The following is a 24,622-nucleotide window of genomic DNA, read 5'->3' as shown; positions in this document are numbered from 1 at the left end:
CTAAAGAGTCAGAAAGAAGCAGTATGTCTTAAGAGTTGCTGGGGCTTTAAGAATAACACTCTTGCAGGGATAAAGCAGGGTTTCAGTAAAACAATATTAAATGAGCAATAAAGAGGGGAATCACAGTGCTTGACCCAGTGCGCCACGGAAAAAGGACATGAAGTGGCCACTCAGGATTTAAGAGTTTCTGATTCCTTAGGGTCTATCAGGGACATGCATTTATTTTTCCTCTCATAAAATGCCAATGAAATGAAAAGAGATGAACAAGAACAGAGAGGCATACCAAGGTGGATAAAACCATAAATGAGAACGGTAATAGGTGAGGACTGCTGGAAAGAATGGAGATGACAATCCCAAATAAACAAACAACAACATAAAAAAAAAAGAAAAAAAAAAAAACACCAAAGACTAAAAATAGGTTTTATGCCAAAAAATATGAATCAGAAAAGCAACAGACTTTTTAGTGTCAAGACTTAAATGTTCAGTCAAAGGTGGTATAACTTCAAAGTTTGGGGTTAAAGTTATTTTGACTGTAGAATCTTATACAGAGACAGATAACATAGTATTCAAGAGTAAAGGCATACAATCCATAAGTTTACCACTTACTCACCACTCAGAAAAGTTCTTCCAAAGGCTGAATGTGGAGGGGAGGTGTATCCTAAAAATGGCTAAAATTGGTGTGTTAAGTGTGTTTTTTATTATTTTATACAAGTGATTGAAATATATAAATTTAAATGTTTGTATTATAAGGTTAATCACTAGAATAAAAAGAAGTAAATATTCATAATATCTTCAATTTCTATAAACTATTGCGGCTTCTTTTTATGATTTTAAGTAATCTCTACATCCAACGTGGGGCTCAAACTCACAACCCCAACATCAAGAGTTGTGCGCTCCACCAAACTGAGCCAGCCAGGTGCCCTTAAACTATTGTGTCTGAAGTATAGAAGTACAATATGCTCTAAGTGAAAGGGTGACAAAGAACTCTGAAATAAAAAAAAATACTAAGCAACAACAACTATTAACAACAAAACAACTCTCAATAGAGGAGTTGAAGAGCAGAGTGAATATGGCTGATGAAATGAGAGGTATTCTTAAAGAACAAAGACTTCTTAAAAAGAGAGCAAGAAGAGAAAATAAATATGAAATCTACATCCATAAATTATATCATGTAGGAACTACAGAAAAGCACCCCAGGGGAATGAAGAGGAGGACACAATAGAAAAAAAAATGCCAGAGCTCAAGAAATGCAGTAATCTTCAGATTAACAGGGCTCAATCAGTGCTTAGCGGATGAAGAAAAAGACATGCTTCTTGACAAGTCCTAGGGAAATTTCAGATCTCTAGGAATAAGAGGTAGAACTCTGCTCATTTTCAGAAAACAAGACAAAAACAAAAACTAGACTATCTACAAAAACAAGAATACACAATTCCTCATCAATGTCATCAGATTTTTGAGGAAAAATGGTGTTTTAAAATCAAATCTGTCTGAAAATATTGCCTCCTCTACGTTTCCCACTCTCTCCCACTTCAGTTATCAATGTAAGAGTCTGGTATATCCTTCCACTCCTTTTTCTTATTCATACAAGCATACACATATATGTATTTGTTTTGTGATTATCTTTATAGAAATGGGATCATACAATATACATGTTACAGTAAATAACCTTGTATAGACAGCCTTATAGTACTGTTTTTATCTCAATTGTATAGATTTTTCAAAGCTGCATGTGTATTTGGGCTTAATACACATTTCTAGATCATTTCCCCAAATTTCTATCAATATGCATATCTACTTCTAGTCTGTAAGAATGCCTATTTCCTTACAGTCTTACCATTTTTGCCAGCATCATGGTGAAAGATGTGAAAATACTTTTCAACCCAGAATTCTATAGCTACCACTCAAGCATAACAACAACAAAAAAGACATTTTGGACAAACAAGGATTCCAAAAGTTTACCATGCACAGATTACTCATAGAGTAATTCTCAGGCATAGAGACACAAGAGCATATAAAAAGAAAGAGCTGAGAATCAATAAGCATTAATGAGCAACCAAACCACTGAAAATGGCAACTAAATGTCTTAACTGTTGATAATTGTTCAAAAAGGATTCCTAAGAAAAGAGGGTTATATGGTATTTAATAATATGGGAACAAAGAGGCCTAAAAGAGTTCAAACTGGTAGATACTGATTCAAAGAAAACCTTTCTTTTTTTTTTAATGTTTATTTACTTTTGAGAGAGAGAGAGAGAGTGCAAGCAGGAGAGGGGCAGAGAGAGAGAGGGGAACAGAGGATCTGAAGTGGACTCTGTGCTGACAGCAGACAGTTCAGTGTGGGGCTCGAACTCACAAACCATGAGATCATGACCTAAGCTGAAGTCAGATGCTTAATTGACTGAGCTACCCAGGTGCCCCTCAAAGAAAATTTTTTTTAAATGTATTAAAATGTTAAGGGTAACCAAGTAAAATGGTGAAATAAGATATATAATTTCAAATCTGGAATTGTAAAGAAAATTTGACTGATTAAATTAAAAGGTAACAATAAAACATAGCAAAGAGAAAGTAACAAGAAAGCAGAATGAAGTCCAAACACATCAGTCCTCTTAATAAATATAAAAAGTTTATGGGGCACCTGGGTGGCTCAGTCAGTTAAGTGTCCGACTTTGGCTCAGGTCATGATCTTGCAGTCCATGAGTTCGAGACCCGCGCTGGGCTCTGTGCTGACAGCTTGGGAGCCTGGAACCTGCTTCAGAGCCTGTCCCTCTCTTTCTGCTCCTCCCCTGCTTGCACTCTGTCTCTCTCTCAAAAATAAACATTAAAAAAAATTCTTAAATACTTTGTTTAAAAATAAAGTTTGTAAGTTAATAAAAAGGTATTTGTATTTGTTTTGTTTTAAAGTATGCTATATGTTGTTCATAAAGGAAATGTTAAGGTTAAAAATAAGATGATGAAAAGATAAACTAAGCAAATGTTAATAATAAGAAAATAGATGTCTTCACTATCAGAAAAATCAAATGGAATTTAAGGCAAAAAACCACTACACCTGCTAAATATGAATATTGTATATAATAAAGTATACAAGTCACCAAGAAGATATAATATTCACAAACCCCTTTGCACACAACAAAATGGCTACAAAATACATAAATTGTGAACATCTACAAGTATTAAGAGAAACTGACCGTCACAGAGGGAGGCTTGAAACACTTCTCCCCAAAAGTCAATACACCGAGAATATTCCAGTTTTCTTTGCCCATCTCCTCTTTCAAGATCACCCTTTCTCTTGCTTTACAAAAGAAAGGTTACCAAATACAAATCTGCAACCTTCCCCACCTCCATCACTTGTTCAGCTCAATAACCTTGGGTCAATCTTCCTTATTCATTTATTCATACTTCATTTCAAAACCATCAAGAAATCCTATTGCCACCATCTTTAAATTACATCCAGAATCCAATCACTTCTCACTACTGCTACATCCAGGTCCACTATTATCTCTCCCCTATACTCATTCAACAGCCTCCTAATCTGGTCTTAGGGCATCTACTCTTGCCCAGCTACTGTCTATTCTCAACACCACAACCAGAGGGATCGTTTTAAAACTTAAGACAGATAATGCTCCTCAAAATCCTTCAATGGCTCCCTGTCTTTCCCTCTTAGAGAAAAAACCAGTGTCATTATAATAGCCTGTAATGCCCTACGAAGATCCTTTTCAGCAACATTTTGACCTCATTTCTTACTCCCCTCCCCAATTCACTCAGTTCTAGTCACGTTGGCTTCCTTACTATTTCCTGAACACATTCTCTCCCATGCTAAGGTCTTAGTATTATTAACCATTCCCCAGCTAGAATACTCTGTCTCCCAGATACTCATGACAAATTCCCTAATTCAAGCCTTTGATCAACCATTTTCTTTTGAATAATGCCTACCTGGACCACTTTGATTAAGATTACATCCCAAACTCCCTCACTTTCTCTATTCTGCTGGCACTCTCAAATAAACTTACACTGGTTCACCCCTTTTTACTCCAAAACACTTATCACCTTCTAACATACTATATAATATATTTATTTATTATGGTTATCGTTTGTGTATCCCTCCTGTAGAACTAAGTCACAAGGGCATAGATCATTGTATTTATTAACTGAATCTCTCAAAGGTCTAGAAGAATGCCATCATCCAGAACCTTGGTATTGTACACTGCTCTGGTAATGCTCTGTGTAAAAGCCTCTGGGAACCAAATAGAAGGAAGTTTGGGAAATACAAATTTTCTTAATATGGCAGCAAAGCAAACAATATAGAAAGGCTACATAGTCTTAGTTCATTGAAAAACAACTCAAGGAAAGATCCCAGTGTCTTGTCTCTCTCACTATGCCTTCAACCTCTCTATACCTACTTTCCTTTCTCTCATACCCCTCTCATTCCATTTCTCAGTTTTAGAATTAAAATTCAGAAATGAAAAGGTTGTCAACAGTGGCAGGTCTGATAGTTAAATCTAAAAAAGTAAAGCCGCCTTGTTACTGACACTTTGATTTAGCTATGAAGACTTGGCTTTGTTAAATTGTTATATGGCCAACATTTTCTGTAAGCTAATGAATTAAATCAACAGTACAAAGATTTTGAAGAAATTAGATTTACAGCATGTACACACGTATAAATGCTGATAATTATTTTCACTCATGACAAAAAATCCAAATGCCAACTTAAAAATGCCAGTTTTCCAAAATTCTCTTAGGAGATACAAAAGATAAATGTCTATAAAGACAATGATCAAATAGCCCTATACAACAAGAAATAGACATTCTTATTTTATAACGTAAGTGGAACATTATATAAAGTCTGACTATATATTACAATGACCATGGAGAAATTTCCAACAGAGACAGAAATCATGTAGACCATATTCTCTGGTCACCATGCAATAAAACTAAAAATTAGATACAATTAAAGAGTTAAAACGTCAATTATATCTCAGTAAAACTGGGAGAAAAAGAGTATCTACAAAAACAAAACGAAGAGTGAACTAGAAAAGGGTCAGAACAAAGTAAGAATGAAGAAAGGAGATACAAAAGGATAGAAAATGGAGGAAAGAACAGAGCCAAAAGAGGACCCAGGAAAAAGATCTAGCATATATTTAATGGGAATCCCAGAAGTAAAGGAGAGAGAAAACAGGACAGAAGCAATACTAGAAGAGACAATGGCTGAGAATTTTCTAAAACTGACAAAAAAACATCAAACCACAGTTTCTGGAAGCACCAGGAACTCTTAAGATGGATATAATAAAAAGAAAAATACACTTAGATACATCACAGTAAAAGTGATGACAATGCAAAACAATGAGAAAATCTTAAAAGTTGCAGCAGCAAAAAGGATACAAAAAGACAATAATTAGACTGGGGGGGGGGAGGGGAGGGGGAAAGCAGCTAGCTCCTGAAGTCCAAGAACTACTCTGATGCTTTCAGCTAAATCATACTGTTCTCTTGTTGAACATAAAAATATCTCACAGAATAATCACTTCAGACAAGGTTACTGTGTAACACAAAGTAATCAAATATGACCTTCTGCCACTAAATGAATTGACTGCTATTATCAATTCTTTACCAATTGTAAGTTTATCCCAGCTTCAATGTGCCTTCCCTATTAATTAGTTAATAATTAATTTATTAAGATGGCAATCCTGAGATGAATGAAAACAAAACACAACATAAAAAAACATGGAATGCAGCAAAAGCATACTGAGAAGGAAATTTATAGCTATAAATGCTTACATTAAAAAGGACAGCAAATCAATAACCTAATTTTACACCTTAAGGAACTAGAAAAATGAAGAGCAAACTAAACCCAAAGCCAGCAGAAAGAAGGAATAAGTATTAGAGCACAGATAAGCAAATATAAAAATAGAACAAAACAAATAAAAAGTTGATTCTTTTAAAAGATCAACAAAATTAACAAGCTGACTAAGAAGAGAAAAAGAGACGATGCAAATAATTAAAATCAGAAACAAAGGTAAGGACATTAATACAGACGTTAGAGAAATTAAAAGGATTTTAAGAGAATACCATGAACAACTAGATATCAACAAATCAGATAATCTAGATGAAATGGACAAATTCCTAGAAACACAAACCTGACTCAAAAATAAATAGAAAATCTGAACATATCTGTAACAGGTAAAGAAACTGAATCGGTAATCAAAACCCTCTCAAAAAGGAAAAGTCCAGGATCAGATGGTTTCACTAATAAATTCTACCATGTGGAGAATTAACACAAATCCTTCACAAACTTCCAAATGTGGAAGAGGAGACACTTCTTTTTTTTTTCTTTAATGTTTATTTATTTTTTGAGACAGACAGAATGTGAGCTGGGAGGAGACAAAGAATCTGAAGTGGGCTCTGCATTGACAGCAGACAGTTCAGTGTGGGGGTCGAACTCATGGAACCATGAGATCGTGACCTGAGCTAAAGTCACTCAACTGACTGAGCCACCTAGGTGCCCCGTGGAAGAGGAAACACTTTTTTTTTTTTAAATGTTTATTTTTTATTTTTGACAGAGAGACAGAGCATGAACAGGAGAGGGGCAGAGAGAGAGAGGGAAACACAGAATCCAAAGCAGGCTCCAGGCTCCGAGCTGTCAGCACAGAGCCTGACGTGGGGCTTGAACTCACAGACCGCGAGATCATGACCTGAGCCGAAGTCAGCCGCTCAACCGACTGAGCCACCCAGGTGCCCCAAGGAAACACTTTTTAACACATTTTATAAGTCAGCATTACCCTAAAATCAAAACCAGACAAAGATACTGAAAAAAAAATTACACCCCCTTATGAATACAGATGTAAAAATTTCAACAAAATGCTACCAAACTGAATCCAATGGCACATTAAAGGGATTATATATTATAACCAAGTGGGATTTATCCCAGGAATGCAAAGACAGTTCAATATATGAAAAGCAACCAATGTAATACATCATATTAACAGACCAAAGGAAAAAAAAATACATGAATATTTCAACAGACACAGACCACTTACTAAAATCCAACACTGTTTCATGACAAAATCACTCAGCAAACTAGGAAAAGAAAGGAGTTTCCCTAAATAATAAAAGGCATCCATGAAAAATCCAGAGTTAACATCATAGTCATCAAAGGTGAAAACCAAGCTTTCACTCCAAGTAAAAGACTGCCTGTTTTTACCACTGCTATTTAACACTGTACTGGAAGTCCCAGCCACAGCAATTATACACGAAAAATAAATAAAAAGCATCCAAATTGGAAAGGGAGAAATAAAACTATCTCTATTTGCAGATGACATGATTTTATATATTTGGAAAATACCAGAGACTCCACATATACACAAAAAAAAAAAACCCTACCAGAGATAATATAACAAAATCAAGCAAATTTGCAGTTGTAAGATCAACACACAAAAATCCGTTGTGTTTCTCTAAGCCATCAATGAATGATCTGATGAATGATCTCAAAAGAAACTAAAATCCCATCTACAAAAGCATCCAAGATAACATACCTAAGAATAAATGTAACTATGGAGGTAAAAGGCTTACATACTTAAAACGACAAAACAATGGTGAAAGAAATTAAAGGAGATATAAATAAATGAAAAGACATCCCATGTTCATGGATTTGAAGATGAAATATTGTTAAAATGACAAAACTTCCCAAAGTGATCTACAGATTCAGTACAATCACTATGAAAATTCTAATGGCCTTTTTTTTTCTTTCAGAAATGGATAAGCTGATACTCAAATTCATATGGAACTGGAAAGGTTTCTGAAAAGCAAAGGCAATATTGAAAAGAAATAAAGTAGGGGTACTCCCTCTGATTTAAAAACTTATTACAAAGCTATAGTAACCAGTGTGGTACTGGCATTAGGGTAGACACAGAGACCAATGGAATAGATTTGAGAATCCAGAAATAAACCCAAACAGCTGTGGCCAACCGATTTTCAACAAAGGTGCCAACACCATTCAATGGCGAAAGAACAGTCTTTTCAACAAATGGTGCTGGGACAAATGGACAATCACATGCAAAATAATGAAGTTGGATCCCTGCTTCATATCACATACAAAAACTAAATCAAAATGGATCAACACTATATATATAACAGCTGAAAACAATAAAGCTCTTTGAAGAAGGCCTAGGGATGGATCTTCATGATGTTGGATTTGGCAATAAATTCTTAGATTTCACACCAAAAGCATGATGAACAAAAGAAAAAATAGATAATCTGGACTCATTAAAATAAAAAAGTTTTGTCCATCAAAGGACATTATTGAGATATATTTAGTAAGGGTTTAGAATCCAGAATATATAAACAACTGGACAACAAAAAGACAACCCAGTTTTAAAAATGGACAAAGGCTCAGCCAAGAACTAATGTGTTAAGATGGCAAAGGAGGAGGATCCTAGGGTCACTGTGTCCAATGCATACAACTAGATAACACCCACATCAACGTAGATAACCCAAAAAACTTATCTGAAGACTAGCAGAACAGACTCTCCACAGCTAAATGTAGAGAAGAGGGTAGGTAGCGTGGAGACACAATTGGGAGCCAAATTGACCAATCTGAGGGATCCATAGGAGGGATGCTGCAGGCATGAGGAAGAGACCCTATGCCAAGCACTCCAGACATTGGGGGACTTGTACTGGAAAGATGAATCCCTGTAACATTTGGCTTTGAAAACCAAAAGGACTGGAACTTTAAAACTCAGCAGGCTTGGTGCTGAGAGAGCTGGAGGACAAAAGGAAACTGAGTCCCTTCCCTAAAAGAGACAGCACAACAAACAGTCCTGATGAGATACAACATAGAACCAGCAGTTTGAAAAATGCCTAGGGCATACAGGAAAGAGATTTGTTTACTAATCTCAAAGAATGTGTTGGAGGAGCAGGGATCTTTGGGAGGCTTCTCCAGCAACAAAAGAGCTGGCAGGCACCATTTCCCTCTTCCCTCCCCCGACTCCCAGCCTGGAAAGTAAACCTGTGGGAACCAGTGTAGCACAAATACTCTCTACCTAAGCTTGCTAACATAACAGGGTGCCCCACCCCTGCATTCTTCTCTAGACTCGGCCCCTCCATCCCAGCCTGGACAAGAGTTTTCCTTGGCAGCTGTAAGTTCTCTCCTGCAGTAGACTGGCATGGACCTGGCTGGCACCCCTGTCCCCACGCTCTCCTGCAGACCTGAAGGAGTCCATCCAAAGCAATACCACAAGGGTGGCAGTGTGCAAGCAGCCTTGCCAGGGACAAGCACCACTCTAAAATGACTCATGCCTCAGGGAGAGGGGAAGATAAACCACACACACCAGTCTGTCTGTGGCCCCAGCATGGGCTGCCAGCAGACATCTGGTCTGACTGTAGGCTCCTCCCACCAATGAAAGCTCCTCAGGGGCAACACAGGGAAACCCTGCAGACTGGTGCTACCACAGCTCTGGCAAACACCTGGTCAGACTCAACTCAAGTGCAAGGTGGCTGAGACTGGCCCACTAACACCACAGGGACCAAACCCTGCCCAAAACAGGCAAAGAGCAATATTGCAGATGACTGGACTGAAGGCAAACGTGGCTCAGCCACAGTAGGATGCAAGCAACACACACAGGAGACATTCCTGAAGTGACAGCTTCTGGTGAACTGGGGACACTGCACTGCAGGACACAAGACCTCTTCTTCATAATGCCACTACTTTTAGGAGCAGAAGATATAGATCACTTTCCTAACACACAGAAACAGATACAGAAGTTAGTCAAAATGAGGAGACAGAGGACTATGACCCATATGAAAAAACAGGACAAAATCCCAGCAAGAGAGATAAACAGAAGAGAGATAATATGCTTGATAGAGAATTTAAAGTAATGGTCATAAAGACAGTCACTGGACTTGAGAAAAGAGTGGAAGGCCTCAGTGAAAGCCTCAACAAACAGAAAACATAAAGAACAATCAGAGATGACTAACTCTATTAGCTGAAATTCAAAATACCCTAGAGGGAATAAATAGACTAAAAAAAGCAGAAGAATAGATCAGCAATCTGGAGAAGAGAGTAAGGGAAAGCAATCAAGTGGAAAAATGTGACGAGATTAAGGGAACTCCACAACACCCAGTGTAATAACATTCATATTATAGAGATCCCAGAAGGACAGAGAGAAAAGGAGGCAGAAAATTTATATGAAGAAATAATAAAGCTTCATGAATTTAGTGAAGGATACAGAAATACAGATCCAGGAAGCACAGAGAGTCCCCAACAAAATCAACCCAAGGAGGTCTGTACCAAGAAAAAGCATAGTAATTAAAATGGCAAAGAGTGATAAAGAGAGAATTTTAAAAGAAGCAAGAGAAAAGAAAACAGTTACATACAAGGGAAACCCCAAAAAGCTATCAGCGGATTTTTCAGCACATATTTTGTAGACCAGAAGGGAGAGGCAGGATCTATTCAAAATGCTGAAAGAAAAAAACTCTGCAACCAAGAATACTCTATCCAGCAATCCATCATTCACAACAGAAGGAGAGTTATGCAAAAGTTCCCTGACATGCAAAAGTTAAAGCAATTTATCACTACTACACCAGCCTTACAAAAAATGTTAAAGGGGACTCTTTGAGTGGAAAGGAAAGAATATAAGCAAGAGTGAGAAAAGTAAGAAGCATAAGAAAATGGACAAACGATGTGAACAGACAGTTGTCAAAAGATATACAAATGGCCAACAAATCTGTGAGAAGATGTTCAACATCTTGGTCATTAAGAAAATACAAATGCAAACCACGAATAGATACCACTTCACACCCATTAGGATTTTTTTTTTTTTAAAGTAGGCTTCATACCCAGTATGGAGCCCAACATGGCTTGAACTCATGACCCTGAGATTAAGAATTGAGATGAGATTAAGAGTCGGATGGTTAACTGAGTCACCAGGCACCCCCATTAAGATATTTTTAATTAAAAAAAGAAAAACATGAAAAATAACAAGTGTTGATGAGAATATGGAAAAATAGGGACCCTTATCAATTGTGGTAAGACTGTAAAATGGTGCATCCACTATGGAAAACCAGTTTGGTGTTTCCTAAAAATAGGTAACAGAGAATTACCAATCGACCCAGCTACTCAACTCCTAGACATATACACAGGAAAAATGAAAACTTATGTATACACAGAAACTGGTACATGAGTGTTTACAGCATCATTATTCATAATAGCAAAAAAGAAACAAAGTACATGCTACAACTTGGATGAACCTTGAAAACATTATGCTCAGTAAAAGAAGTCAGACATGAAGGTCATGTATTGCAGGATTCCTTTCATATGAAATATCCAGAATAGGCAAACTGATGGAGATAGTAAGTAAAGAGTATCAGGTGATAGTGGAAGGAGAAAATAGGAAATATTACATAATAGCTACAGGATACTGAAACAGTTCTGAAACAAGAGAGCTGTGTAATATTATGAATATACTAACTACCACTGAACTGTGCATTTAAAATGATTGTGTGCTACATAAATTTCACCTGAATTTAAAAAAAGATAGCAATATTAAAATGTTTCCATGTTCTGACAACAATAAATTCACAGCAAACTTCTACTTCCTTAGACTCTCTCTAAAATTACCCAACCAAAGTCCAAATCCTATAATAGGTTCTTTCTAATACCCTCTTAAAAAAACACCCAAAGGTGTCCTATAAATACATGTAGAATCCTTCACTGCAACAAGTATAAAAAACTGTGTTCTTACTGGTCTTTTTGGCTGGAAGGCATTGACAGGAGTAACAACCAATTTCTCAACAGAAATAAAAGAAGCCCAAACACAAAGGGATAACATTGTAGTTAGAAGAAAATAACTGCCTACCCTGAATTCTAACTAGTAAAAAAACTATCATTCAAAAGTGAAGGTGAAATACAGAACATGACAAGACAACAAAAACTGACAATTTCTCAGTACAAGTGTTCTTCAAAAAAAGGAAGTGATTATAGATGGGAGAACTGAAGATGCAGGAAAGAATAAAAAGCAACAAAAATGGTTACTATGTGGGTAAATCTAAAATAATGACATAAAACGATGATTTTTTATGGGGCTTAAAACAAATATGCAGTCAAAAATACGTATTCTAGGAAATAAACTAAGAAGGGGAGGAAGTTAATGGAATCTTTAGTGTTTTAGTTTCCTTGTATTGTCTAAAAAATATAAAATAACTTAATTAGACTTACAGGTCAACAGCGCATGTTGCAAACTCTAGGGCAGCTGTTCCCAAAAGTGCAATCTACAGGCCTCTAGGGATCCCTGGGACCTTATTAGGGGATCTTTAAAATCACAATTATTTTCATAATAACACGAAGACCTTATCTGCCTTTTTCACTCCCATTCTCTCAAAATTGTAAAATGGAGTTGTCCAGAGTCTACAGGACTCGTGCTATTCCAACAGATTAAAGCAGAAGCACGTGTAAGAATCCAGCTGTTTTCTATTAAGTGAGATATTAAAGAAATGTGCAAAAATGTAAAAACAATGCTACTCTTCCCACTAAGTTTTGTTTTGGAAAGTATGCTCTTCACAAAATTATGTTATTTATAATGACATTTAATGGGAAACTCTTCCTCCAAACAATAAATTATCTGACCCAAAGTGTCAACTGTGCTAAGGCTGAGATACACTGATATAACCAAATAAAGTTCTTTTTAGGAGTTTAAATGGGTCTTGAGAATGCAGAATTTGAGACTCCTGACCTAAATAAATGAAAGGATAATATGACATTCATGGACTGGAAGACATTACCATAAAGATGTCAACTCTATCTCAAATTAATGAATAAATTCAATTTTTGTAAAACTGACCACGTGACTACAAAAATTTATATGGAAGCGCAAAGAGTCAAGAAGAACAAGGTGGAAAGATCTGTCTTACTAAATACAAAGACTTGCTATAATGCCACATAAATTAAAGCAGCATGATTTTGGTGTAAGGGTAGATACAGTAAACCAACAAAATAAAACAGAGCCCCAAAGCAGACCCATGTATATATGGTCACCTGATTTATGACAAAGGTGATCCTGTAGAGCAGAGGTGAGACAATCTTTTCAATAAATGGTGCCTCATAAAATGCGTACCCCTAAGAAAAAAAGGTGACCTCTATACTTTACATTTAGTTGGCCCCTGAACAACATGGGTTTGAATGGCAAAGAGGTCCACTCATTACATGGATTTTTTTCAGTAAATATACTACAGTACTATGAGTGTATTTTTCTTATGATTTTCTTATTAACATTTTCTTTTCTCTAGCTAACTTTTAATATAAGAATGCAGTATATAATACATATATAAAATGTGTGTTAATTGACTATCTTATTTTATTAAGGCTTCCAATCAACAGTAGGCTGTTAGTAGCTAAGTTTTTTGGGAGTCAAAAGTTATATAGCAATTTTCGACAATGCAGGGGTCAGCGCCCCAAACTCCCATGTTGTTCAAGGGTCAAGTGTATATAGAATCAGTTTTAGGTAATAAAGTCTCTAGGACAGTGTCTTAACAACCTCAGCACTAGTGACACTCTGGGCTAGGTAACTGTTTTGTGCATTGCTGGACGTTTAGCATTCTGTACACTGTAAGATGTTTAGCAAGCAACCCTAGCCAACCCACTAGACACCAGGAATACCCCAGTCACCTAGCTGTGAAAACTAAAAATGTGAACGTTACCAAATTTCCTGCACAGGTAGGGAAGGTGTGGGGTGAGGGAAGGGAGAATTGCCTTAGTTAAGAACCACTGTTCTAGAAGGTAACATAAGAGATGTCTTCACTTCCTTGCAGCAGGGAAAGATTTCTTAACCAGAACGCAAGAAACGTTGACTATAAAGGAAAACAATGATAAACTGAACTACATTAAAATTTAGACCTTCCTTTCATCAAAAGATATTAACAGTAGGGTAAAGATCAAGCCAAAGTGGGTATATATTTTTCTAACAAACCTAACTAAATGAAGGTCTTATATCTACCACATATGAAAACAGGGGTGTGCCTAGGTGGCTCAGTTGGTTATGTGTCTGACTTTGGCTCAGGTCATGATCTCACAGTTCGTGAGTTCAGGCCCCACGTCACGCTCTGTACTGACAGCTCAGAGCCTAGAGCCTGCTTCAAATTCTGTGTCTCCCTCTCTCTCTGTCCCTCCTCCACTTGTGCTTGCTCTCTCTCTCTCTCAAAAATAAACATTAACAAAATTTTTAAATTAAAAAAAAACTCTTAAAAAGGACAGAAACTCCAAAAGGAAAAAAAAAAGAGCTCATACCCATAAACTATGTAACTCGTATAAATTAGGAATATATTAGGAATATAATAATAATAATTATAATAATAATAAAAAGGTGGGGGAAAGAAGAAGCCTCACAGCAAAGGATATACGAACAGCCAAAAAATTTGTGAAAAAGTACTCAATCTTATTTGAAATCAGGGAAATACACCCACCAGAAGGGCTAAAATTAAAGAAGCTATTGATACCAGATGCTGGTGAAAATTCAGAGCAACATGAACACTCATATCCTACTAACAGGACAGGTACAACTATGTTGAAAACAGTTCTCATGTTATCCTCTAAATTTAAACACATATACACCAATCACCCAGCTAATCTACTCCTGGTATGTACTCAACATAAATGTACATGTGCCCCAAGAAACACATACAAGAATGTTATGACAGCATTATTCAATCCAAATGTCCAAAAGTAAAAAAGATACTGATGAAATACAAGTGAGCTATAACTACATCTGAAAATGAAAAAAATCCATGAACCTCCCAAATGTAATGTTAAGCAAAATAAGCAAAAACAAAATAATACTATTATATAATTCTATTTATATAAAAGCACAAAGGCGGGGTTAAAAAAACAAAAACACAGACATAATTCTTTGAAGTCAAGCCAGTGGTTACTCCAAGTAAGTAAGAGTGATCGGGAAAGGAAACACAGGGGCTGCTGGGTTGCTGGCAGTATTCTATTTCTTGATCTCTGGTGGCTGTGGGGTGTTTACTTTGTGGTGATTCACTGAGCTGTATACTTACACTTTGTGCACTTTCTTGATGTATCATATTTGAATTTTAAAGACGTGGATCACCATCTTTTATATGCTGTATATGCAACTTAGAACACAATAATTACACAAATATTTTAGCTACTATGATATTAGCTATCAACTGCTTAGGAGAAAAGTCATGTCTGGGGTGTAATAACTTTCCACATCTTACATTTCTAGATCCTCTGCATATTGGCTGCAGAAAGACATAATGAAACACCTTTATATTTTCTGTTTTCCTATACATTTAATTTACCTTGATCACCTGAAAAAAATCCAATTTCATAGCTTTATACAAGACAAAATAAAATACACATCTTAGAAAATGCTAACATTAAAGAAAAGTTGAAGATGTTTGTTTCTAATATTAAAAATATTTTTCAGACATTTAGACACAAAGATGATTAAGGCAAAAAATAAAGATGATGCCTGAACTAAAAGACAATCCTATCAAAAATTTGTAGGCTTCCCTCTCTACCAAACTAAGCCTTGGTTTATATTTTTATATTCCATATGACATTTTAATACAATTCAATTTTACAACACCTATTATTATTTTGTTTACAAAATAAGAATCAAATATTTATAACATTAAGTTGCTTAATATCAAGCTGCTCCCCTGTGAATTTAATGATTTATGCAGAACAGCAGTTAATAGCAGAAGCAGACCATCTGATTCATTTTTAAGCCAAGTAGTGCCACCAAGTGGTGGCAATTTTTTTTCATAAAACACCACTCTGAAGCAACAGAAAGTTACATTGAAATACATTATTAGAATAGAAAAAAAAAAATCAATCTGAGAATAAATTTTAAGTAAATAAGTTTGTGAAATATTTTGGTACAAAGTCTGAAAACAAACCAAAAAGGTCAATCTTTTTGGAAAACAGCTGTATGTATTACCCTGAAGAAACCTACAGTTTCAAAGTTAAGTTTTTTTTAGAAAGCAAACAATGAATATAATGCCACATTGTTTACTTTTTGTTGCTTGTTTTTTAGTTCCAGATTTTCTTAAAAAGACTTACATTGCTTTAGAAATTAGTGAAACACATGCAGGGGAGGCACCTGAAGGTTTTACAACAGTATTACCCTCATTAAAGACAGGGAGACAGTAAGGAGAGTAGTAAATGATCTGTTTCAGGCCTCTCCTTGGCTTGTGGGTCATCTTCCTAGGTCTCTTCAAACTGTCTTCCTCTATATGCATGTCTGCGTCCAAATACCCCTTTTATAATAAGGACATCAGTTATAAGTGGATTTGCGCCATCCTCCTTAGTGACCTACCTTTAACTTGATTCCCCCTGTAAATACCCTATCACCAAAAAAGGTTTACTCTGAGGTATTCCGAGATACCTACCTAAGGTCCTACTCTGCGGTGATGGGGATTAGGACTTCAATAGTGAACTGGGGGTTGGGAGAGCAGTAACACTAATCCTTTGTATTTGAGTATTTTTGATGACTATTTTTCTTATTTAAAAAGAAGAAAAATAGCTCTTAGAAATTATTAAATGATGAATACTTGTGATATTGTGATATATGAGAAACATTTGGTCTTCCTCCCAGTTTCTGGCACTTCTAAAACCCGTAGGAATTTCCTAAGTGTAAAGAGTCATAAAAAAATCCTTTTGTTATGTTAATGAGGTGACTTTTGGAGATCACCTAAGACTGGGGAATGCTTGCCAGAGGTTGCCATGCTAACCATGGGTCCCACCTACCTGACCTCTGGAGGGGAGAAGGGTTAGAGGTTAGATCAATTGCTGATGATTTAATCAATCCTGTAAATATAAGGAAGCTGTCATAAAACCTCAAAAGAATGGGGCTCAGAGAGTTTGTGGGTTCGTGAACACAGGGATGTGCTGCGAGGGTGGTGTGCCTGGAGAGGACAATGGAAACTGCACACTTCTTCCTGAGTTATATCCTTTTATAATAAACCGGAAATCTAGTAAGTAAACTGGTTTCCTGAGTTCTGTGAGCTGCTCTAGCAAATTAATCAAACCCAAAGAGGGGATCATGGGAACTTGTGATTTAGAGCCAGTAGGTTTGAAGTACAAGTAACAAGGTGACAACCCAGACTTGTAACTTGCATCCTAAATTCAAGGAGAGGGTCATGGGAACCTCTAACTGGTAACCAGTTGATCAGAAGCAGACCACAACCTGGGCTTGCAACTGGCATCTGAAGTTTAGGGGTGGGGGGAGTCTTAGAGGGCTGTAACATTAACCTGTGAAATAGTATCAGAATTGAGCTGAATTGTTTTTTTAATGTTTATTATTTTTTAGAGAGAGAGAGAGAAGGTGGGAGAGAAAGAGAAAGAGAGAGAGAGCACGCGTGAGCAGGCAGGGGAGGGGCAGAAGGAGAGAAAGAATTGCCAAGCATGCTCCATGCTGTCAGTGCAGAGCCTGACACAGGGCCCTATCTCACAAACCATGAGGTCATGATCTGAGCTGAAATCAAGTCTATCTAATGCTTAACCAACTGAACCATCCAGGTGCCCCAGAATGAGCTGAATTGTAGGACACAAAGCTGATATCTGGAGAACTGCATGGTGGTGTGCATAGAAATCAACCCTCCATATACTGGAAATGGGTCCAGAACCTAATAATACTATTTTACTTTTGTAAACTATTACCAGCAAAATAAATGACTAAATTTTAGTAGAAAGCTATACACGCACACACACACACACACACTCTTTGATATTAGTAGTAAGTGTCATTTGGTTAATGTACAACCCAATTATAATGTACACAGTCCTAGGCCTCATCTCCTAACACTCTTCTTATCGCTGTACCCCAGCCATGCTGGCCTCCCTGCTATTTCTTGACCAGGCCCCACATACTCTGTATGTAATGTTTTCTGCCTGTTTGTGCCTGTTTCTGCCTGTTTGTGCCTTTCCTCCACAGATTCTTCAGTTCCAGTGATCGTCTCAGTTCCTAAATAAAACAGCACCCTTAGTCACTCTTCATCCCCCTCTCTGGTCTTATTTTTCTTCACATTACTTGTTAATAGCTGACAGATTATATAGTTATATGATTATCTGTTTCCTCTCCCCTACCACAAAGTAAGCTTGAGAGCAGAGACTAACGTTTCGTTCACTGATGCACCTCTAGCGCCTAATACAGTACCAGTGTGACTACTTTTTTGTGTATGATCATAAGCAGAAATAATTTTTAAAAATTAATCCATCTGCTTTCTCATTGGATCTGTTGGTTTCTTTCTAATCACTTCTTCATGCCTAGAGGCAGAGTGACCTTTTCAAGCTTACCACTCCTCTATGTAACACAACATTTTCCTCTATTTCAGGACATAGTCCCAAATCTTTATCACAGCTGAAAAGGCTTTTTTTTTTTTTTTAAATGTTTTTATTTATTTTTGAAGGAGAGAGAGACAGAGTATGAGCTAGGGAGGAGCAGAGAGAGAGGGAGCCATAGAATTTGAAGCAGGCTGCAGGCTCTGAGCTGCCAGTACAGAGCCCGACGCGGGGCTTGAACTCACGAACCATGAGATCATGACCTGAGCCGAAGTCGGACGCTCAACCGACTGAGCCACCCAGGCGCCCGTGAAAAGGCTTTTTGCTGGGCCCTGCCTACCTTTCCATCTCTTTACTCCTCACAGTTCTCAGGGAATTCAACTACTCTGGCCCTCTCTCAAATTCCCCATTGTGTTCCTTCTCACCACAGGGACTCTGCACATGCAGTTCTTTTGGTCTGGAATCCTCTGTTCCCCTCCATCACATAACTTAGCTAACCTTAACTCCTAAGCTTCCTTCAGATCACAGCTCTAAATGTCACTTACTCTGGGAAGCCCTCCTTGAAAACTCTGTGTCAAGTTCCTCTGTCATATGCTTTTGTTTCTTTCAGAGCTCTAATGTCTTTCAAATATTTGATTTAATTTTTGAAGAATGTATTTCTCCCAATGAATAGGAACCATGTTTTTGCTGTATATACTGTGTTGTAAGCAACTAGAAGGTGCTTGAATACCTAAATGAAGGGACACAGACAAAGCAGGCTAACTATAAGTGAATAATAAAGCCTGCAATCAGTCAATTATGGGAATTCAACAAAGCAAACTTTCTTTTTTATTAACGGTAACTGTTTTATCCAGACACACTCCTTATTTCTGGGTAACTGCCTCTCCCTAGCCATCAGTGTGTACACAAAAGATAAAAACTTATTTAATATTTCCACTAATTGGAAAGTAAGAGTAATATAAATCTTTGCAACATTTATCGTTATATCATTAGCTTTCAGGTGCTTTAAACAACAAAAGAACACACTTTTACTGTTTCTATACTGTTAATTATTAATATCACAGTAATTAAAATGGGTCATAATGAATTTTTCAAACAAATTCATATCATAAATGATATAAAGTAAGGCTACAATATCCTCCCAGATTTATGACATTTTTTCTAAATACTTTAAAATACCTTCAGATGGCAAAGGTGCACACCTACCTGCCACAGTAAACCAAAAGTTGTTTATTGGACTTGGTTGGTATTGCACTCTAAGGATATGGTAAAATGTAGATTGCAAAAAACAATTCCAAATAATTGCATTCAACTCACTAATTCATTCAGTTACACAGAACATTTTGAACCCACTTAATGTTACAGACTGAATTGTGCCCTCACTCCCATCATATACTGAAGCCCTAACCCCAAGTATTCAGATTGTGACTATACTTAGAGACAAGGCCTTTAAACAGGTAACTAAAATGAGGCAGTTAGGGTAAGTCTTAATCCAAGTTGACTGGTGTCTTTAAAAGGAGGGATTAGGACATACAGAGAGACAACAAGGATGTATGCAGAGAGAAAACGCCATGTAAGGACACAGCAAGAAAATGGCCATCTAAAGCCAAGGAGAGAGGCCTCGGGAGAAACCAAACCTCCCTTGGACTTCCAGCCCTCAAAACTGTAAGAAAATAAATTTCTGTTGTTTAAGCCACCCAGTCCATGATATGTTCTTATGGCAGCCCTAGTAGACGAATACACTTATCTTATACTGTATTTGAAGGATCCATTGTAATATATGTGAATAACTAGTTATTTTTGCCCTATGAATACACCAAACTGAGGTTACCTCCGCCATGCTTTACGCTAAATGTTGGGGCTTAAAAAAAGGAGTATCTGTTTGGGCATATGAGCACCCTTGCCTAAGAAAAAATTTGGTCCTGCCTACTCTTATTATTGCACCCCACGCAGCAGAGATATATTTCTACCTAGATATCGACAGCAATTTCCTTAATGGTCAGAAGAGAACAACTCAGCTATTATTACCTGATATATTAAACATATGGATCTCTTTTGAGTCCATAATATAAAAAGCTTTACATAAGAAGTCCCTGTAAATGACCTTAATTAAAACAGTTTGCTAACTGTCCTTTTCTGTGGCTGAGAAAATTGTGAACTAGTGGTCAAAACTGTAAATGTGCTTTGGAAAAATTGAGACTTTTCAAAAACAGACTGCCAGAATTTCTTCCCTAGAGTTTCTGATTCAACTTTGCTATAGTTTTCCATTTTCCATAGTATCTCTAATATGTAGTCAGAATCATCTAAAACAGGTTTCTCAACCATGTCTGCACCTGGAGACCTTTTAAAAACTACTGACACTTAGTCTCCTTCTGAAGAATTTAGGAATGTGGCTCTGGCACTGTTAGTTTTAAATATATATATTTAAAGAATTATTAAAAGAATACACATATATATTAAAGAAACTCCTAGGGAGCTAAAGGTGCAACCATGATTGAAAAACATAGTGTGGAATCCAGGTAGCATATGACTATATGTTGTGATTAATGTGAGGCATGTGCAACTGAATATTGGTATGTATGAATGATTATTGAAAGATATATTACCACATTCCACTGAACATATTTTCCTTAGTAGTAAAGACAGAGTAAATAATACTATATACTGTAGCACGTCTTCATTATGAAAGGCAACTGTGTGCCTTCAATTATCTAAGTAAAAAAGGAAATGAGAACATCAACAAAACACAGCAAACAGAATTCAACAATACATTAAAAAGTATACACACCGTGACCATGGGGCGGTGGCAGGGGATGGTTTATTTCTGGAATGCAAGGATAGTTTAAGATAAGACAATCAATCAGTGTAATATACATTAACAAAAAATAAGGATGAAAACAACATGATCATCTCAGTTGATGCAGAAAAAAACATTTGAAAAAATTCAACATTATTTCATGATAAAAACATTCAATGAACTAGGAATAGAATGAAATGACCTCAACATAATAAAGGCAATATATGGAAAGCCCAGAATTTACATTGCACTAAAGGGCAAAAGACAGAAACCTTTCCTCGAAGATCAGAAACAAGACAAGGATGCCCATTTTTGTTGTATCTATTTACAGAGTACTGAAATTCCTATCCAGAGCAACTAGGCAAGACACAGAAATAAAAGGCATTCAATTTAGAAAGAAAGGAAGTTATCTTTGTTTGCAGATGACATGATCTTATAGGCAGAAAATTCTAAAGAGGCCACAAAAAACCTGTCAGAAATAAATGAATTCAGCAAAGTTGCAGCATTCAAAAATCAACATACCCCCTACCTTACACCACTTAACAACAATTAACTCAAAATGGATTTAAGACTTGAATGTAAGTAAGACCTGAAAACATGAAACTCCTAGAAATAAACACGGTATTGACATGGGTATTGGCAAAGGCTTTTTTTTTTTAATTTTTTTTAATGTTTATTTATATTTGACAGAGAGAGAGAGAGAGACAGGGCACTAGTAGGGGAGGGGCAGAGACAGGGAGACACAGAATCTGAAGCAGGCTCCAGGCTCCGGGCTGTCAGCACAGAGCCCAACGCGGGGCTCGAACCCACAGACTGCGAGATCATGACCTGAGCCGAAGTCAGACGCTCAACCACTGAGCCACCCAGGCGCCCCAAGGGCTTTTTGAATATGACACCTTAACAAGCAACAAAATAGTAAGAGGGATTACATCAAATTAAAAGGCTTCTGTAAAGCAAAAGAAACAATCAAAAAGTAAAAAGACACCCTATAGAATGGGAAAAAAATATTTCGAAACCATAAATATAAAAAGGGATTAACACCTCAAACGTATAAACACACAACTGAATAGCTGGAAAACAAATAATACAATTAGAAATGGTGCAAAGGATCTGAATAGACATTTTTCTTAAAAGATATATGAATGGCCAACAGGTACATTAAAAGATGCTCAATACCACTAGTGAGTAGAGGTATGCAAATCAAAACCATAATGAGAGAGGGGTGCCTGGATGGTTCAGTCAGTTACGTATCTGACTTCAGCTCAGGTCATGATCTCCTGGTTAGAGGGTTCAAGCCCCATGTCGGGCTCTCTTCTGTCAGCACGAAGCCCACTTTGAATCCTCTGTCTCCCCCTCTCTCTGCCCCTACCCCATGCACACGCATGTGCTCTCTCTCAAAAATAAATGAACATTAAACAAAAATTTTAAAAACCACATGAGGTATCACCTCAGTCCTGTTAGGATGGTCATGGTCAAAAAGACAAGTAACAAATGCTGATAAATACATAGAGAAAAGGAACCCCTGTATACTGGTGGTGGAAATGTAACTGGCCTAGCCACTACGGAAAACAGCATTTTGTTCCTCAAAAAATAGACGTACCCTAGGATCCAGCAATTCCTGGGCATTTACCCAAAGAAAACAAAAACACTAACTTGAAAAGATATCTGCTACCTATGTTCATAGCAGATTATTTACAATAACTAAGACATAGAAACAACCTAAGTGTCCAATGAGAGACGAACAGATGAAGAAGTGGTAAATATATACAACAGAATATTATTCAGCTGTAAAAAATGAGGAAATCCTGCCATTTACAACACGGGTGGACCCTGAAGGCATTATACTACGTGAAGTAAGTCAGAGAAAGGCAAATGATGTATGACCTCATCTACATGTGGAATCTAAAAGGAGAAGAAACCCCACAAATTCATGAAGAGACCAAATTTATGGTTACCACAGGTGAGGTGGTGGTGGGAGGAGGGTACTGGAGAAAGGTGGCTAAAAAATACAACTTCCAATTACAAGATAAGTACTACAGACAGAAGGTACAACATGACGACTATAGTTAACACCACCTTAAGACATATAGGAATGGTGTTAAAGAGAGTAAATCCTAAGAGTTCTCATCACAAGGGAAAAAATTCTTTCTCATTTTTTGCTTTTTCTATTTTATCTATATGATGATGGATGCTAACTAAACTAATGGCAGTAATCATTTGACAATGCAGCTGACCCTTGAACAACACAGGTTTGAACTGTGTGGGCCCAGTTATAAGCAGATTTTTCACAGGACAATATTGTAAATGTATTTTCTCTTCCTCATGATTTTCCTAATAACATTCTCTTTTCTCTAGCTTATTTTATTGTAAAAATGGTACCTAACACGTGTCACACAAAATGTGTGTTAATCAACTCTCCATGTTACCGGTAAGTCTTCCGATCAACAGTTGGCTATTAGAATTAAGTTGCTGGGGAGGTCAAAAGGTATATGCCTGGATTTCTACTGTGGACAGGGTCAGCACCCCTCACTCCCACGTTATTCAAGGATCAACTGGATATGTAAGTAAAACCATTATGCTGCACACCTTAAGTTTATATAGTGATGCATGCAAATTATATCTCAATAAAACTAAGAAAAAATTGAAAATAACAATAGAGGGGGGAAAAAACAATATGCAAAGGTTGACTGCATTTCTCAAAATAAACAATGACCAATCTGAAAAAAAACCACTTAAAATGATACCATTTAAAAAAGCATCAAAAAGAATACAGTATTTAGGAATAAACCTAATCAAAGAGGCTAAAGACTTACTACTGAAAAAACTACATTGCCAAAAGAAATTGAAGATGATAAAAATAAAAGACATCCAGTGTTCATGGATTAGGAGACTTAATAACATTAAAATATTAATACTACTCGAGGTAGATTTAATCCAATCCTTATCAATATCCCAATGGCATTTTTGCAGACAAAAAATTTCATTCTAAAACTTACATGGAATTTCAAGGGACCTTAAATAGCAAAAACAATCTTGAAAAAGAAGAACAAAGTTACAAGTCACACTTACTGATTTTAAAACTTACACAAAGCTACAGTAATCAAAACAGTGTGGTAGTGGTACAGACTACACTCCCACATATAAGATCATACGATTTTTTGACAAGGATGTCAAGAACATTCCAAAGGGATAGACAGTCTTCTCAAAAAATAATGCTGAGAAATCTGAATTAACATGAAAAAGAATGAACTCTTGGACTCTTACTTTCAAATGTTCAATCAATATCATATACCTGGAATAAATACCACCTGCTTGTACTATATAATTGTTTTTACACATTATTTGGTTCAATTTGCTAATATTTTCTTGAGAATTTTTTGCGTCTAAGGTTAGAGATGTTAAGTCTACAGTTTTCTTGTTTTTGTACTTTCTCTGCCTAGTTTTGGCATCAGTGTAATACTAGCTTCATAAAATGAAACGGAAAGTGTTCCCTCTTCCATTTTCTGGAAAAGATTAGATATAATTGGTGTTAATTCTTC

The 24,622-nt window shown here is 36.6% G+C and overlaps 1 protein-coding gene across 25 annotated transcripts in view; it reads right to left on the bottom strand.

Moving 5' to 3' along the window:
- ZNF644 (zinc finger protein 644) overlaps positions 1 to 24,622 on the bottom strand; it is a 104,577-nt gene that overhangs the window by 31,846 nt on the left and 48,109 nt on the right. For 12 of the 25 annotated variants that reach the window (XM_019414110.2, XM_019414113.2, XM_019414112.2 and 9 more), the window contains one exon: positions 21,075 to 21,110. The exons of the other annotated variants lie outside the window; for them this stretch is intronic. In XM_019414110.2, coding sequence (XP_019269655.2) covers positions 21,075 to 21,110 — 36 coding nt within the window. The remainder of the gene's footprint in view (positions 1 to 21,074; positions 21,111 to 24,622) is intronic. 25 annotated transcript variants of the gene reach the window in all.

Source organism: Panthera pardus, unplaced genomic scaffold, assembly GCF_024362965.1.
Source record: "Panthera pardus isolate Hobbes unplaced genomic scaffold, ASM2436296v1 HiC_scaffold_11, whole genome shotgun sequence".
NCBI classification, from domain to species: Eukaryota; Metazoa; Chordata; class Mammalia; order Carnivora; family Felidae; genus Panthera; species Panthera pardus.
This window is presented reverse-complemented; position numbering and strand designations above follow the sequence as displayed.